The sequence below is a fragment of the Cyphellophora europaea genome (assembly GCF_000365145.1).
Source record: "Cyphellophora europaea CBS 101466 unplaced genomic scaffold supercont1.8, whole genome shotgun sequence".
In the NCBI taxonomy this organism is placed as follows: domain Eukaryota; kingdom Fungi; phylum Ascomycota; class Eurotiomycetes; order Chaetothyriales; family Cyphellophoraceae; genus Cyphellophora; species Cyphellophora europaea.
The window spans coordinates 633,633-649,995 of NW_008481814.1; the positions used below are offsets into that span (position 1 = coordinate 633,633).

General features: G+C 52.5%; 5 protein-coding genes across 5 annotated transcripts; 4 read left to right on the top strand and 1 right to left on the bottom strand.

Moving 5' to 3' along the window:
• Positions 1-1,195: 1,195 nt before the first annotated feature.
• Positions 1,196-2,179, top strand: HMPREF1541_08032 (uncharacterized protein; the record flags this gene model as incomplete). Its single annotated transcript, XM_008722353.1, has 2 exons — positions 1,196-1,725; positions 1,777-2,179. The coding sequence occupies 2 exons, from the start codon at positions 1,196-1,198 to the stop codon at positions 2,177-2,179; spliced, it is 933 nt and encodes a 310-aa protein (XP_008720575.1).
• A 7,194-nt stretch (positions 2,180-9,373) lies between these two features.
• On the bottom strand, positions 9,374-11,038 carry HMPREF1541_08033 (uncharacterized protein; the record flags this gene model as incomplete). The annotated part of the gene is made up of 3 exons (XM_008722354.1): positions 9,374-9,727; positions 9,782-10,070; positions 10,116-11,038. The coding sequence occupies 3 exons, from the start codon at positions 11,036-11,038 to the stop codon at positions 9,374-9,376; spliced, it is 1,566 nt and encodes a 521-aa protein (XP_008720576.1).
• A 542-nt stretch (positions 11,039-11,580) lies between these two features.
• Positions 11,581-12,673, top strand: HMPREF1541_08034 (uncharacterized protein; the record flags this gene model as incomplete). The annotated part of the gene is made up of 3 exons (XM_008722355.1): positions 11,581-11,663; positions 11,712-12,424; positions 12,477-12,673. The coding sequence occupies 3 exons, from the start codon at positions 11,581-11,583 to the stop codon at positions 12,671-12,673; spliced, it is 993 nt and encodes a 330-aa protein (XP_008720577.1).
• A 310-nt stretch (positions 12,674-12,983) lies between these two features.
• Positions 12,984-13,884, top strand: HMPREF1541_08035 (uncharacterized protein; the record flags this gene model as incomplete). The annotated part of the gene is made up of 3 exons (XM_008722356.1): positions 12,984-13,368; positions 13,425-13,634; positions 13,691-13,884. 3 exons carry the CDS (start codon positions 12,984-12,986, stop codon positions 13,882-13,884), a joined length of 789 nt encoding a protein of 262 aa, XP_008720578.1.
• Positions 13,885-14,570: 686 nt separating this feature from the next.
• Positions 14,571-16,246, top strand: HMPREF1541_08036 (uncharacterized protein; the record flags this gene model as incomplete). Its single annotated transcript, XM_008722357.1, has 4 exons — positions 14,571-14,728; positions 14,847-15,040; positions 15,097-15,569; positions 15,623-16,246. 4 exons carry the CDS (start codon positions 14,571-14,573, stop codon positions 16,244-16,246), a joined length of 1,449 nt encoding a protein of 482 aa, XP_008720579.1.
• Between the last annotated feature and the right edge of the window lie 117 nt (positions 16,247-16,363).

A 16,363-nucleotide genomic window follows, 5' to 3' on the forward strand; every position in this document is an offset into this window, starting at 1 on the left:
AGGCGTCGATTGTGCTTCTGAGTCTGTTCAACGGCGACCACAGGTGGACGAACATGTCGGCGCTGTTGTTGTTCCACGACACCGTGAAGTGAATTACGTCGAACTCCTCGGCGCCAATGATTCATACGACCACGTACGCCTTCTTGCAGTCGGCCGGGATCGCGATGTGGAGCCAGATGGTGTGGACGAACCCATACCGAACGTTGTACATCTCTGGAAGCCCATTCAGCTTGACGTGCCTGATCAGTATCGACTGTTGTGTGTACCGACACCTTCGAGAACCTCTTCAGAGCCACGGTGATGCGTCTGTATCGTGTTCTAGATTGGATTCGTGTGGTCGCTCATGTCGATTGTGATGTTCTCAGCGAACTTGAAACTCTCAGTTCAGTCTTCAACTTCTCCGGACTCTCGGACACGATTGCGTTGTCGTTCCTGGCCAGGGGATCGCCGTTGAGTAGGTGAACATCGCTCTGCGGTCAAACCTGGAGCACACCCGCTTCATGTTCATGAGCCTACTCACCAAATTGAGCGCCGACACCACCCCGGCGGTGCACTCTATCGGTTGCCAATCCGGATCGTGCACGTCTCCTCATTCGGGAGCATGCCCATCTCCATGACCATATTCCGCTTTCTGATCCCCTCCGAGGTGCTGAGCATGAAAATGGTGCGTCGACGGACACGAACACGCTGCTCGTGCTAATCAGCTCCATGACCTTGTCTGGGTTCGTGGGCACGCCCATGGTTACGATGATGTACGGGTCTTTGTTCGCGGACCTGAGCTGATGCACGATCTCTGTCTCGATATTGGGTGCAAGCGACGATCTGGGTGACAATCTGAAAGGATACCTAAGTAAGGTACCTAGGTAGTGACTGCCAACGCCAGAGGCCCGAAACCGCGAGACCCCGTTTCAATGCACAGCTTGTTACCATGAAGTTTGGTCGGGGAGAATTGTGCCATTCCCCGGTGCAGGGGATTCACCCCGTGTATCGTAAGGTTTGATCCGCAGGGTCCAGGCATCTCCCCGCAGCACTCGTCATGAATAAGAACGAGCTCTGGGTCGCTGAAGCGAACTTGCATACAGCCAAACGTTTCGTCGAGTACCTATACCGAAAACCATGATCATTGTGGCGGCGAGCTTAAGAGTTGCCACACTTCTATGATAAAAGTGCCAACGATGCCCAATGCTGAAGGATCATGAAGGACGGCGAGGATGTCGACACAGTCGATGGGGTTATTGGCGCCTATGTGGGCAATGTCGAGGCCATTGAGATCATCATCGCATTGTTCGCTGGCCTGACGATTTACAACGCCCTGGAGCTTGTTCTTCTCATCTTCATCAACTTCACATCGCACAAGTCGGTCTACTTCTGGAGTCTGATTGTGTCTTGCGCCGGCTTGATCTTGTACGCTGTTGGATTCATGATCAAGTTGCTGGGACTCTGGGATGATCAAGGTAAATGGGCTGGACTTGTTTTGTTGAGTGTCGGATGGTATTGTATGGTCACTGGACAGGCGGTGGTGCTTTGGTCTCGACTGCATCTTGTCGTCACGGGCGAGAAAGGTAGAAGGACTCTCAAATTCACAAAGTGGATGATCATTGGCAACGCCATTGTCCTCCACATCTCAACGTCGGTGGTTACATTTGGCTCCAACGGCAGCTTGGCAACATCGGAGTTTGTCAAGGCGTATAATGTCATCGAGAAGACACAAATGACCGGATTCTGGTTGGTTTGGCCTGGCACGATCGCCCAGCTTCAGTCGCTGACCATCTTTAGCGTCCAGGAGACGATACTTTCGGCCATCTACATTGTCGAAACGCTGAATATCCTTCGCACGTCTTTGCGGAGTGGAACACGAACGATTATGCAACAACTTCTCGTGATCAATGTGGTGATCATCGTCATGGACATGGCATTGCTCAGTATCGAGTATGCGTCGATCTTCTGGCTCGAGACAGTGCTGAAAGGTGTTGTTTATTCGGTGAAGCTCAAGATCGAGTTTGCGATACTTAGTCGACTGATCATGTTCGTGGGAGGTGCGCCAGGCAACACCCAATCACCGACAACAAATGCGGCCACAGTCCAGATCGGTTCGCGAGGTCCGCACGTTCCGGACAGGATTCAGACTGCAGGAGCAGATCCTTCGACTGGGAAAGGGACGAGTATTAGGATTGGCTAGATCTTATGCCAATGTTGTAGGCGTGCTGGTTGATGTAGACTGGCAAAAGCTGGTAAAAGGACCCATCAACATCTATTGCTGGCTCTGGTGACGTGCTGGTCGGGATGGTGTTGAGGGAAAAGGGTGGATACCATGGTGACGAGTTGGGAGAAGCAAAGAGTCGAGCTGTTGCGAGGATCAATCTGGGGATGCGCTCGAAGGAGGCAGAGGGTAGAAAGTTGATCGCACTCGGGTGAGCATGGCAGACTCATTGCTAGGGACCTATGCCTACTCGTGAAGCCATGAATGGCCCGAACCATCGATGAAGGCGCCCGCGCTGAGTGAACAGTTGCAGCCTCTGGTGACGTGCTGGTCGAGATCGTGGCGAAGTAAAAGCGTACGATAGATGTCATGTTGGAGTGTGCTGTGGTCGTATCTTGGAGTGGGGATCGCGATGTGAGAATTGGGCGGTCAGCCAGGGAGCTGGCTAAGCTCAAGTTCAGTGGTCATTGAAGGATGCTACCCTGATTTCCATGATGCAAGAGCAAGGCGATAGAACTGATGACATGCGAAGCGGTCCACGGCAATGCTTGGAACATTGGCATGCTTGCAGCGGTGACGCGATTCGCTCAAACTCGGGTTTCAGCGCTGGAGTGCCGACTGAAGTGTGCCTGGAGGGCGGCTCAAGAGCCTGAAAGACTCAGTGACGTTCGGTCACTCTCTGAATTGTGGGAATGTAGAAGCACAATGGGCTAGAACCAGGACGCTCGCATTTTGGATTTTCGGCGATCTTGCCTTTCAGCTTCTTTTGGTCATTCATGTACTCATGCCGGCATTCAAGCCATTGACCTGCATTTGGTTGTCGTATTCGTCCACCGTCTTAATTGACATGAACGGCCAGCGATCGATAACGAGCACACCGCAGTGCGAGCCTTCTATAAGGGCGAGAGGCGGAACTTGAAGCTCCGTTGGGTTCTTGGTGCTAGGTAGTACCGCCTTGCCAATTGCCTCGAAGGCTGGCCATGAGAAGCAGCTCGTTCGCAACATTTCGCAGCAGAAGCTTTACTTCCAGCTTGTGGTACCTGGCCAAGACGCAAGCAGCAGCGTAAGACGATGAGCTTTAACGCGTCGCTTCTCTTCAAGTCAAGAAAAGGTTTCTTGATTAAGGTAGGTAGGTATCGATGCCAACCCTGCCAGAGTCGTCGTGGACTTTGCCCTTGTCTTCAGCGAACAATATCGATCAGCAAAACCTCGTCCAGCGGAAGTGCTGGCGCGAACCGTTGAAGGCTTACAACTCCCTTCATGATATAGACAGAATTTTCAAGCACCTAGGCCGTCCGAGCATAGCAACAAGCTCACAATTTTGTGAACTCGAAGTGTACAAAAAGTGTGGACGTTTTGGCAACTGGATAGATAGCTCGGCGGAGTTGGCTTATGTTGGGTTTCAGACCGGCAAACCAGATTTATGTGCAAGTGGGAGCGGAAGGTCCGAGTAGTGGAGGGCGGTTTCCAAGTTCTCGAATTCGCCCTCATCACCTTATCGATCCATGGCCGGTAGCCCTTGTCGGAGTCAATGCGACGTTGCGCAACTTTACTGTGCCGAACCTGGCGACAGGCGATGACGAAGATGGACCCGCAGCTCACAGCTATCATCCTGGATGCGAACGCGGTGTGATCTGCTTCTAAGCGTCTGTGGACTTCGGATGGGCATCGAGCAGACGCATTCGCCGAGGTCTACAAGCTTTCCGGATGCTCTTGATATGGCTCTCAAACCGCAAGAAACAAGGCCGTTGCATTTTGTAGATACGAAGTGCTGGGTGTTGAACAGGTATGTAGTTACATTTCAACACGAGCAGGCAGTCTGACACGGATGTTGGCAGTTTGTAGCGGTAAAATTCCGCAATTGCGACCCAGCCCTATGGATCCGTGGCGGCGAAGGCGTACAAAGTAGGTACTATACCGTACCAGGTACTAGACGGCGACGATGGTGCAGCCTCATGCAACCAACACGGCATAGTCGGACAGGTAGGTGGCGGAAGATGGGATGTCGATAGCGTTGGGTGCTGCGTCCCTCCGATGTCAGTCCGATTGCACGATGGCGGTAGCGCGGCCTGGTGCATATCGCTTCGTTATACGCGGGTTCGTCTTCTTATGATCAAGGCGCGTGCCCTGTATAATGTTTTATAAGACCAGGTTCATGATGCGGTACGGTCGACAAACTGGGCGGCAACGTCAAGGATTGTGTTGCCGTGATGAAAAAAGCGCAGTCGGCAGCTCGTCTCTAGTCCCATGAGTGTAGCGAGTACAGCTGCATCTGCGCTGCAAATAGGCGGATCGGATAGCGAATTCAGGATTCGCCGCGTTAGCGGATTCGATAGGATGTCGTGGTGCTGTGCATGCTGGGTTCTTTCGGCATCCCGGAAGCGACAGGATGCATCGCGGCGGCTTGAAATGTGGTGGCGTATGTAACAGAGTCCGCTGGGCCCATAGTATAGTGGTGGCGAGAACGTATCTCCACGACACCACACCATGCAGCATTAATCCGTGGGCCCTCGATCTCGATTTGAGTGGCTAGCCCTGGCTCAATTGTCTCGTCGGGCTGGCGTTCACTCGATGAATCGCTGTATGCGTAAGACTGGACGAGATCACCTTGCGACAAGGATGCACACTCCTCCGCGCTGCACACTCAAACGTACTGTTGCTTTTCTGTAAAACCACATTCCCGTGATAGGTAGGCGAGTGAGCTGGGGATCGCCTCAACGCGATGAGCCACTCGAAGTCGGCTCGTGCCTCTCGAGAGTCATGGCTAGGCAATCTGGTATTATGGCTACTACCTTACGATGTCGGTGTGGTGTGGTGAGCCTTGTAATGACCGGGGTGGTGTGGTTGCAACGCCCTTGCGGTGTACTCCGCGTTGTGTGCGATAAAGTCCAAGCGCCACCACATGGAGAGACTGCTCATCTGCCATAAGCCAAGCGCATGCCGTGTTGTAGGACAGATGAGCCTGCTGCCAGACTGGTATAGTGTAGTGTAGACGACCATGTGGGAGAGAATTGGCGTGCCTCTAGCTGTCACTGGAGTGGCGAGGGCAACGGTGACGGGGCTGCTTGTGGACAGACTAGTGCGCTAGGGCGGCAACCAAGAGGCTGTTTTAGGACTTCGAATTGCTCTGTTCACGTCCACATACGCGGTCACAACTCGGACTGGGCTGGGTGAGGTTAGGCTTCGTACTCGTGGTCGATAGTGGGTATGCGACGATGTCCATGCATGTGGTGTGTCCACGCTCAGAGATCCGACGACAATGACATGCCTCTTTGAGGGCGCCAGCCAGCAAGGCCAGGATCTTGAAGTTCTCGCCATGGGTATCGTACATCAAGTCCGACCCGATCGTGATGGCTGACCCAGAGCTGTTGGTGAGACGATCCCTCCGCAGTCCTTGGGTTGTCCAAGACGCTCAAGCTCCGTGATGATCGCGAGTGTTTTATGGTCAAATCGTAGATCGTCGTTCGCTGAACATCTGGATACCTTTTCCATCTGCTCTTGCTTGTGGGCCTATATGAGTCTCGGCAATCGTCCGTGAGAGGAAGGTAGGAATAGTGAGCCTTCGTTTGATCCCGGCTGCTCTTGCGTGCAGAGTCTTTGGCAGTCCCGAGTCGTCATTTGATCCCGGTTGCTTGCCCTCCAGAGTTTCTAGTGTCCGCGTTTGGTCGGCACAAGTAGGTAGGCACAACGGGGACAGCAGGCGTGTGTTACAGGTGCGTTTCCATGAATTGACTAGTCCAACCCGAACCAGGGACGGTAAAGCCATGCCCTCGATCCGAGGCTGGCGTTGCTGATATAAATGTATCGGCCAGCTCCACAAGTCGAAACTCAACACCATCGCCAAATCAATGGTCGCATAAGAGCACTGCCGTACGCGCAAGGATCCCGAGGACATTTCCTCGTAGTCGGGTCGAGAATGAATGCTTTGGGTGGGGTGAGCACTAGTAAGGTAGCACGTTAATCGTTTAGCACACCGATATATCCTCCGGGGCCATGTCTTACCTTTCTTCCAGTGACAGATACGGTTTCCGTCTCTGGTGGGATCCGATGTTGTCAACCTGTGGAAGCATGCACACAGGTGTAGTTCGTGAATAGGAGGTTCAAGACCGGTCCCGCCGCCACGCCCTCCAGAACATCCGACGTCGAGAGCTGGCTGCTTTTGGATAACTTGCTACAGCATCTTCAACCAGGGTGCTGGTTGATTCACACAGGATGAGCAGAATAGCTCGAAATTGATTTCCGGCCCACCGAAGAACCTTGAAGTTCTGCCCCTTTGTGGTCAATAGGTTCGCGCGGCAAAGGCCTGTGAGTTAGCACTATCCGTAACCCGGGTTGCAACCATGCTAGAGCAGCTCAGGCCGAGGATCTGCTGCAGGTGGTCTGCATTGCATCTTCGTGAAGGCTTTTGGTCTCCGCAACGCGCCTCTCAGTTTCCTGTCCTTTTCATCTCATCCATCCGCCACGGCCATGGCTATTTGCGCTTGCCACAATGTCGTTTCGTACCCTCTCTGGCTTGGCCGGCAGCCACATTACGGTCAAGAGAACGAGAAGCTAACTTCTCATCCGTTCCAGGAGTTGCGTCGACATTGCTATCTTCACCGACCATCGACTCCGTAAAGTCTTCGCGGGAGGCCGAGGAAGAACGCAAGATGTCTTCACCGACCGTCGACTCCGTAAAGTCGTTGCTGGACACCGCCGTTAGATCATCTTTCAAACCTATCCTCTTCATCATCAGGATCCGCTGAAAGATGAGTCGTCATCCAAGCTTAAATTCTTCCTCTTCTTGCCACCATCTGGAGAGGCCGATGTCTTCACGGACCATTAAGTCCGTAAAGCCACGACCGTGTCCTTGTTGGATTTCTTGGAGAAGATAGCGAGAGAATGTGAGCAAAACTAATCACAGAAGGCATCCGTTCCAGAAGTAGCGTTGAACTCCCTGTTATCTTCGCCAGCCATCGATAGTGGAGAGACCTTGCTGGAGAAGAACGCGAGTGAGTGCGAGCAAAACGAATCGCAGAACGTTAAATTCGAGGTTAAGCTTGGGACTGGCCCATTGCTGGTCTGGAAAAGCATGATAGACAACGCAAGTGATTTCGAGCGAGGAGATTGCTGCAGTGACTGCGTAGCACAGAGGTCCTGTGACCTCTTTACCAGGTGGCAGCCGCGTCAATCTGTCGAATCAGGACGTATAAGCCGCAGCCGCAGAGCTAGCAGTGACGACGAACGTCGATAGCAACATACCACAGCGATCTAGCATTCGTAAGAGACGTGACTGGCACCAAAGTGCAGATGATGTATTTCAAGAATGTTGCCTGGTCCAATGACTAGACGCACGTCATGCCGCCAGCGACACTTTGGTAAATGGGCTGGCGTGAAGCTCGATATTGGACTCAACGGATGGGCAATCGCAGACGTAGTACTTTGAGCATCCGATGCCCGCCGCTGACTAGGAAAATCCTGTGATGATATGGGGCTGGTGGCACGATCAAGACTTGCTTAGGCTCCATAAGGTAGTCGCCAGCCCTTCGGTGGCAATGATAACCGCCGTGACGAATTTGCATCTCTTCGAAAACTCATTGGTCCGGCTACGGTGAGAAAGCTTTACATTGATTCGTTCCTGGTAGAGTACTCCCGTCAGTTCAGGTGACGCTCCATGTATCCAGGGTAAAGGAGCAAGAGCGAGCAGATTAGATCCAGTGGTGCGGATTATCCACGCCGGCGTCGAATGCCAGTGAAGCTCAGTGAACACCGGGCGAACGCATCAGTGACGAGATTAACGCCGCGAGGAAGACAAAGAGCGTAGAGCAGTGAACTAGGAGCGGAACAACCGAGCTGATAGCGAGACAGATGTATGAGAGTGAGTCGAGTACATCGAATTATTCGCGGAACGAATTCTTAGTGAAACAACGAACCGGCGATATGATGAACCTTCAGTGGGCTGAACCGAAATTGAGACGAAACTATGGCGATGCTGATCGACAGCGGGATGAATGCATCGACAGCGGATGAATGCATCGACAGCGGATGAATGCATCGACAGCGGGATGAATGCATCGACAGCGAGATGAGCCTTTGAGATGACCCATCAGTAAGATGAGCCTGTGAGATGAGCCACCAGTAAAATGAAGCGGCGAGATGAGGTGATGGGATGAAGCGACGAGATACGACGACGAGATACGACGACGAGATGCGGCAACGAGATGAGCCGACGAGATGAGCCGGCGGGATAAGCCGAGCGGATGAGCCATCAGTGAGATGAGCGGATGGTAAAATTCGATGCGGGCGTGGTGTTGGTTGAAACAACCTCTGCCGGTAATATTCTCACTAGAAAAGTGATTGGGAAGTTCATCAATCATCGAATAGCGTCGAGCATGTCTTCCAAAATGTCGACGACGAGCAAGAGTGCTGTCTGACAGCGTGACCATTGCAAAAGCTTCACGTTGATCCCGACGCGTCTCGACGCGTCTCTGGTGCCTGTGCTGATGCCCTGTGACCAACGAATATTTTCAGATACCACTTTTGAGCTCTCACACGACATTCCTCGGTAGAGACCTTTGAATGATGGGACAAGGCGTCGAATGGAATGCAGGGACCGAGTGAGAGGATAGGAAAACAGCGTGGGAGTCCTTGGTCGTCGGGAACGTGGACAGCAACGATCATGGCGAGCAAGCTCATCGGATGATTGGCATATTGAGGAATCGAAACAATGGGCAAGCTTGCAAAGCTGCGATATTGATGTGCACGATGCTTGAAGGTAGGTCCGCATGATGATTTTGATCAAGAATGATCGAACCTTGGGACAAGCTTGAACAGAAAGTCGCAGGTCTATTCGATTCACCTGGACCTCACTTGGACCTCACTTCCATGCCGCCACAACTACATCTCAATGAATCTATCTCTTCTACCATCCCTTGCTGTGCCATGCCATCCTAGTGCTCCTGAGCAATAATGACTCAAACGCTGGCCCTCCGAACCCTCAAGTGCTTCGCCAGATTGGCTGTGGGCAGTCTTGTCAAGCAAGATGCGCAGTCTTAATCACAGGCCACTCCTTTTCTGCTCGTTAGGATCAGCTTCCACGCGTAGACCGGCCTCTGAAAGTTGCAATTACATTCAGCTGCTGCCATACTGAATGAGTAAAAAGGGTCTGCGCCGGTAACAGCAGCGCTTACCCACCTATTCACGCTCCCTTGCCCTCACCCACAGACCTCCATCCAAATCACTGACCCCGACGCTTATCAATGGAGGTAAACGCCCCCTAAAGTCTCCCCTCTCCACAGCCTGCTTCTCTCCCGTATCTGCCAGCTCGAATTCAAAGCACCGCAGCAATGTGGTGACTACCTTCAAGATATTGGTCGTCGCCATCGTTTTACCAATGCATTGCCGACCTCCAAGCCCAAAGTGCATCAGTATGCGTGACTTGGATGAAGTAGCAGGGTCACTCCAGCGTGATGGGTCAAAAAGATTATGATCTGAGCCCCAGATGTCGGAAGAGTGGTGCAACGCGTGGTTGCAGATGGCAAGAGATGTCTAGAACGGAGTACAAGGTCAGTCCCATTTTGCTAGAGCTTGAGCTGCACTTACGCCTTGCGGGAAGTGGTTTCCGGCAATGTTGATACCCTCTGGCGCAGTTACACGCCGGGCAAGAGGCATTGTGAATACCGGGGTGACGCGGTAGTTCTCCTTTGTGCAATCTCGAAGATATGGTAGGAGAGATTCCAGATTCGTGATTGGATATGCGGCTTCGGCAGCGTCTAACGGAGGAAGATTGTTGATAATCTCGTTTGTACATTGAGCCATGCACGTAGGGTTGTGAAGGAGGTTCCAGAACAGCAGCGTCGTTGTAGCCATCGTGGTATGAGTACCAGCAATGCTAGGCAGGTTTAGTAAACAGCGAAATTTGGAAGGAATTGCTTACATGAACCCGAAAGCCTCAGTTTCAAGGTCCGTCTGGGTCAACCGAGCGCCAGTGTCAGGATCTTTGGCGCGTATAAGAGTGGTGAGGAGATCTTTCCGCTGGGTCTTTTCCAGACCGGTCGAGCCATCTTCAAGCTTTACATCCGTCAGACGTCTGGCAACGCTTTGCGAGGCTAATTCGGCACACTTGCGGCGACCCTCGAAAAGATTTTGAACCGCGGAAATCGGAAGCTTGGGTAGCAGCCACTTTAGCCACGCCGTCGCGCTCGGCCAGGACCCTAACACGGAGCCAAGTAGGGTGTGCTCTTTGACCGGCGGAACTCGTGATCGGTCTCCTGTGAGCTGCAATTCGAACGATTTGCTAAAAGCCAACTCGCCCAAGACATCAATAACATAGCCGTGGAGCATCTCCTTCAGGTCAAAAGCCTGCCCAGTATGACAAGCCTTCAAGATATTGGCTCTAAGGATACTGATGTTCTCGTCGAGATACTGCTCCATATCTTTGATGCTTGTCATGGAGAAAGCGTGGGACATGTGCCTTCGCCTAACGGAGTGATGAGCCTCGTCCGTTGTTCCGAAAACATTGGGATGCGCACCACCGAAAGCGTTGTAGAAGTCGGTTTTGGGCAGTGTCCTGGAAGCTGACTGGTATATGATGGGAACTGCTTCTTCATAGGTAATGCTAAGCTTGTCCGGACCGTATCGAACAACAGGCCCATATTGCTGATGAAGCTCGGTGAGCGTATATGGCTGCTTGAGGGACAAGAATTGATATACCTGCCATAGGTCTGTAACGGACGCTAAGAGAGGACCCGGATATTTCGCCAATGGATGTAGATATCTTTGATAGAGGATGTAGACGGTCAAGTAGACAGCGCCGCAACCGGCCGCTAACAGCGCCGCATTGGCAGGTTCGAGCAACATGATAGTAAGATGAGTGCAGCTGATATTTCCAGCTGAGCTGAGTCTTTATCGAAGCATCGAAAGGAGTGAGGATGTTTCTGGATGACTGGTAGTCGAAAGGGCTGCGTTGGAAGTGATGCCGAGAAGCTTTCGATCCATCGAATCGGAATCGAGCAACCCGCGGTAATCGCAGTGCCCCTCGTGACAATTGGTGGTAGCGACCCCGCGTGGAGCTCAGTGCGGGGGCAGATGGGGCTCCCCCTTTCGAGATCCAGCAACTCTGGCCCACCCCAGGATTGCATGCACAGAATCTGCACAGGGCTGTCGGAATGCGCGGTGCTCAGCTCAGTAGCGACAGATGAGCCCCACCGCGTGACCGAGCTGCGATAGTGACGACGAGCTTGGGTGGCAGGGACGTACGGGACTAAAGCGAGTCGCGCGGCCGATCGAGCAAGACACTTGGCAGCCTCATCATGCAGCTTGCCAAACGTCGACGTGTTGAAGTAGCCTGTAGCCCGTGCCGGCGGAAGAAGGGCAAGTGTAATGGCGAGAGACCTTCTTGCATGAGCTGTCTGCAGGACGGAATCCGCTGTGTTTACGAAACATCTCACAGTCAACCGAATAGAAACGCCGGCGGTGTCAGCAGGTTTAAATTATGACACCATGCACGAAGTCTACCAGCTAACAAGGTCAGGTTTACTGTTCTAGAGCAACGGGTCGTTCAACTAGAGAAGGAGCTCGCTGACATTCGCCAAGCGCCTCTAGCGCAGACCCGTACTCAACTTCCTCCTTCAGAACACCAGGCAGGCACGCAGCAGCCGCGTGGCAACACATCTGGCAGACCGCTGGCCCATCGAGACTCATCACTCGAGGTCAGTGATGAAGAAGCCATCGTCGACACTCTTGCGACTGCTGCGTTTAGCCACGAACCTGAGATTGGGATTGGTCATTTCGGTCCCAGCTCGAACCATGGGTATTTTCGTGCACTTTCGAACATATTTGCCCACCTCCCAGACGATGGCAGCGCAGCAGATCCTAAATCCCTCCATCGGTGGTCACTGGGCCACATCACAGCTTCTGAGCGATCTCCTTCCCGGAACTTGTTAGAGCAGCCACTCGATCCAATGGCAATTCCGGACGATACGACGGCAACCCTGCTCTTCAACCATTTCTTTTCCGCCGTTTCCTGCACCATACCATATGTGAGTCGACCTGTTGTGTTACAACGCTACGCCCGAGCAAGGAGTGAACGTTTCGTCCAGCTCAGCAGAGTGAGAAGAGCGTTTTTCAATATCATATGGGCACATGGCGCAAGTTTCTCCGCAATAGAAGACCCGGAGACATTTTATCGTCGGACTATGGGACTTCTGAACAGCCTTACCGTTCGCGAAGCGGGTGATGAGATGAGTCGGTCTTCACCCTACACTGGTTTGCTTATCACTGACACATAGGTATCAAGTCCGGCTCCTGCTTTTGATTTGTAGCTATCAGCAAAACCATCAAAGATCTGTAGCAAGCTGGACCTTCCACGCTTTGGCAGTCAAGGCGGCATTTCAATCAGGACTCCATGCTCCTTCTACCTATGAGGGTCTGGACGCTGACACCCACCATTTGAGGCTCCAGTTGTGGTTCGGTGTGCTGAATCACGACCGGTAAGGTCCTACCTAGTATCCTCACGTCAATGAAAAAGCTGATTCGTGGCAGGTTTCTCGCCACGGCCTTGGGCCGTCCTTGCTTGATACCTCGCCAACATTGTCGCATCCGCCTTCCGACGCTTCGTAACGCACCTACACATACGGCCAGCTCATACGCGTCGAGAGCAGCAACGTTCGCGATTCACATGGAGTTAGTGCCTAGAAAAAGTATATGACTTTCACTAACATCCCGTCGCAGATCATTCTACGACATCCTCGCAACAACAGTGGAAACGCTCTATGACCACAACATCTCATCTACTCTTCCAAACATGGAAATCATCCTGTCGCAACGGCTTCTGCTACATTTGCGTTTGGAGACTTGGAAGAGCTCGATATCTCCTGCATGGTCTCCAGTGCTAGCCCATGACCTCGAAACCAGTTCTATCGATGCGATCGAATCGGCTTGGCACCATATCCTCCTCTCGATCCACTATCGTCGGGCTCAGCTGCTCATCAACAGACCAGCAGTGCTCTTCACACTGAGGGAATGGGTATTTGGTGATCCGCTTTGTGAAGCCAGCACTGAGACTCTGGTCCGTGTGCTCCAGGAGGACTATAAAGCCGCGAAAGAGCTCGTCAGCGTTGTGAATACTTCATTGCAGGCTGAGAATTTCCTGCGGCGTCACAATATATGGTTCCTGGTGAACTACTCCGGTGGGTTGATCTAGCACAACTGCGTCCGGCGAAGCTAACAGACTTCTCATGTCCAGTATTTGCAGCCTGCGTTCACATGTTTGGACATCTTCTTGCATGTGGGAAGGAGCGAGACATTCTCTTCGCAGCAGAAATCAGTCTTTCGGAGGTTCGCGGGCTGCTACAAACGAGCCTCGAGCTGCTGAAACGTGTCGGTGCCCGGAGCTTGATGAGTCAGAAAGGCGCAGCATGTTTGCTGACCTTTCTTGATGTCTTTGATGCGTTCGGTAGGTCCTGGTGCCATCTAAATTGCTTTTTAAATGGCTGACAGTGTGCACTGTAGTGGCTACCGAGATGACGGCGTCAACGGTGATTTCAGACCAGCTTCCAGACCCCTCAATGGCTCCAGTGTTGGACTCCTCGTCTTTTCAGACGAGCGGACTTCTCTCGGACTTCATTGTACAGGCCACCGATGACTTCTTCTTTGACGGACATTCTACAAATCTCAGCTACGATCAGTATGGCACTTTCTCTTGAAGGAAGACCGTGAAGGACATAAAATATGAGTTGCTGGATCACTCCAAGCAAGATTCCTCCTAAAGTACGCTGTTGAGCCTTGGCGACACGTGACCGTAGGCTGCGCCTAGGCTTGCCTGCTCTCATTCCACATCCCGTACATCTTGCTCCCCCTGCCTTTGCCTCGGAGCGCCGTCCAAGACAGCGAGCTTTATATGGTCTCCACAGACATTCCTGGCCAATCGGAATCGCCCTTCCCGTGCTAGTGTCAAGCCGTTGGAAGCCAAGGATTCATCAAGCCAATCTTGCGGTCTTCAACACCATGAAACGATTGCTTGTACCTTCAAGATGGATCCTTCAGTACTCGGCGCACTCCATCGGGCTCGGATGGTCTTCTCGTTTCTAACAGCTGACTGCATCTCCCGGATAGCACATAACACCTTCCGGAATTGCTGCCTTGATTTGCGAACCATCGCCTCCAGGTTTTCGAGAATACCCCAGACTACCCCGACCGCCCCACAAACTCACATCGGATTCAGAAAGTCCCGTGTATGACCTTGACTTGGATAAGTAGTCGCGTGGGTCACACCGCACTACCGGAAGCCGTCCAGAAGAACAGCACGGAAAATCTCTTCACTTCTTGAGCATTCGCAACGATTCCGGAACCTTTGACCGTGTCAATGTCTCCTCCGACATTGTTGTCTACCATGGACGACAAGCAAGAAGAATATGATGTCCATGTCGAGACTGTCGCTTTCGAGGAGTCAGTCTGGACAGAGGACCAGGAGAAGAAAGTACGACGTCGACTCGACTTCAGGATCATTCCGATAGTGTTCACACTCTATCTTCTATGCTTTCTCGACAGGTAAGCAGCAACGCAGTTCGATCGACCCCGCAGTGTCCATCTGCTAACGCTTTGAACAGGGCCAACATTGGGTAGGCTCGAAAGACGCCGGAATTTCCGCTTGCTGACAGGATCCTAGCAACGCTCGCATCCAGGGTCTTCAGAACGACCTTAGCCTCCATGGCTATCGATTCAACATGTCACTCACAATATTCTATATTGGGTATTTCCTCGTTGAGATTCCATCCAACGTTCTACTCAAGATCCTTGGAGCGAGATATTACCTGCCTGGCATGGTGGTGTCTTTCGGCCTCGTGTCAATGTGCACCGCTTGTAAGCTTTCCCTCGTTGGCCACTCACCTTGGAGTGTTTACGCTAACATCTATTAGTTACAAAGAGTTATGCTGGCCTTCTGGCGTGCAGATTCTTCCTTGGAATCACTGAGGGCGGCCTAATGCCTGGTATTGCCTACTATCTTGCGTGCTTCTATCGCCGGGGAGAGTTGCTCCTCCGAATCGGCTTCTTCATCAATGGCGCTTGCCTCGCTGGCGGGTTTGGAGGACTACTCGCTGCAGGGCTAAGCCAAATCCCTCGCTGGGGCATCTCTAGCACACCGATCCACACCTGGCGCAACATCTTCTTCTTCGAAGGTCTACTCACAATCCTGATAGGTCTGGGGGCAATGTGTTTCACGCCATCAACGCCACTCGAGTGCAAATTTCTCTCCGACCGTGACCGATACATTGCAGCCGAGCGTATCAACCAGGAGTATCAGGAGTCTACACAACGCGGGGTCACAAAGAAAGATATCTACCGTGGTATCTTCAACATCAACACTATCATATGTGGATTTTGTTTCATGGTGAGCACCCCAACGTGTAAATTCCCGAATTCAGTCATTGACCACCGCACTAGTTCGCCAATATCGCGGTTCAGTCACTCGCGCTCTTCATGCCCACAATCCTCGTTGCGTTGGGCTACACCTCCATTCGTGCCCAGCTGTACACCGTCCCAGTGTACGCCGTCGCTACTTGCGTCTCCCTCTTCATGTCCTGGTTGAGCGACCGCATCCGACGACGAGGCATGTTCATCTCGCTCGGGGCTCTGCTGGCAGTGGTGGGGTATGTCATGCTCGCCAACGTTACAAATCCGAATGTCAAGTATGCGGCTGTCTACGTCGCGGCAATCGGGATCTTCTTCATTGGCACCACCGTGCTGGCATGGTGTCTGAATAACGTGGCAGGCAGCTCTCTGCGAGCAGTGGCATCTGCCTACGTGGTAGCCATGGGGAACTTTGGCAGCCTGATTGCCACCTGGGCTTATCTGCCGGCTGATGCGCCGACTTACAAGAAGGGACATTATATTAACATGGGAGCAGAGATCTTGGTGTGCCTCTTAGGCATAGTGGGGATCCTGTATGTGCGATGGGAGAATAGGAAGAGGGATGCAGGGAAGCGAGATGATCGATTGAGTGGTCTTACGCAGGAGGCAGAGCAGGACTTAGGATATCGGCACCCACAGTTCAGGTATATGGAGTGAGCATGAGCGGTGAAGAGGTCTTGGTCTGTAAAGGCATGCATCGGTTCTAATAGCCGCAGAACCGCGAGGCTTTCTGGTCAATTAGGTACCATAGCTTATCTATAGTCCGGCCGTGTC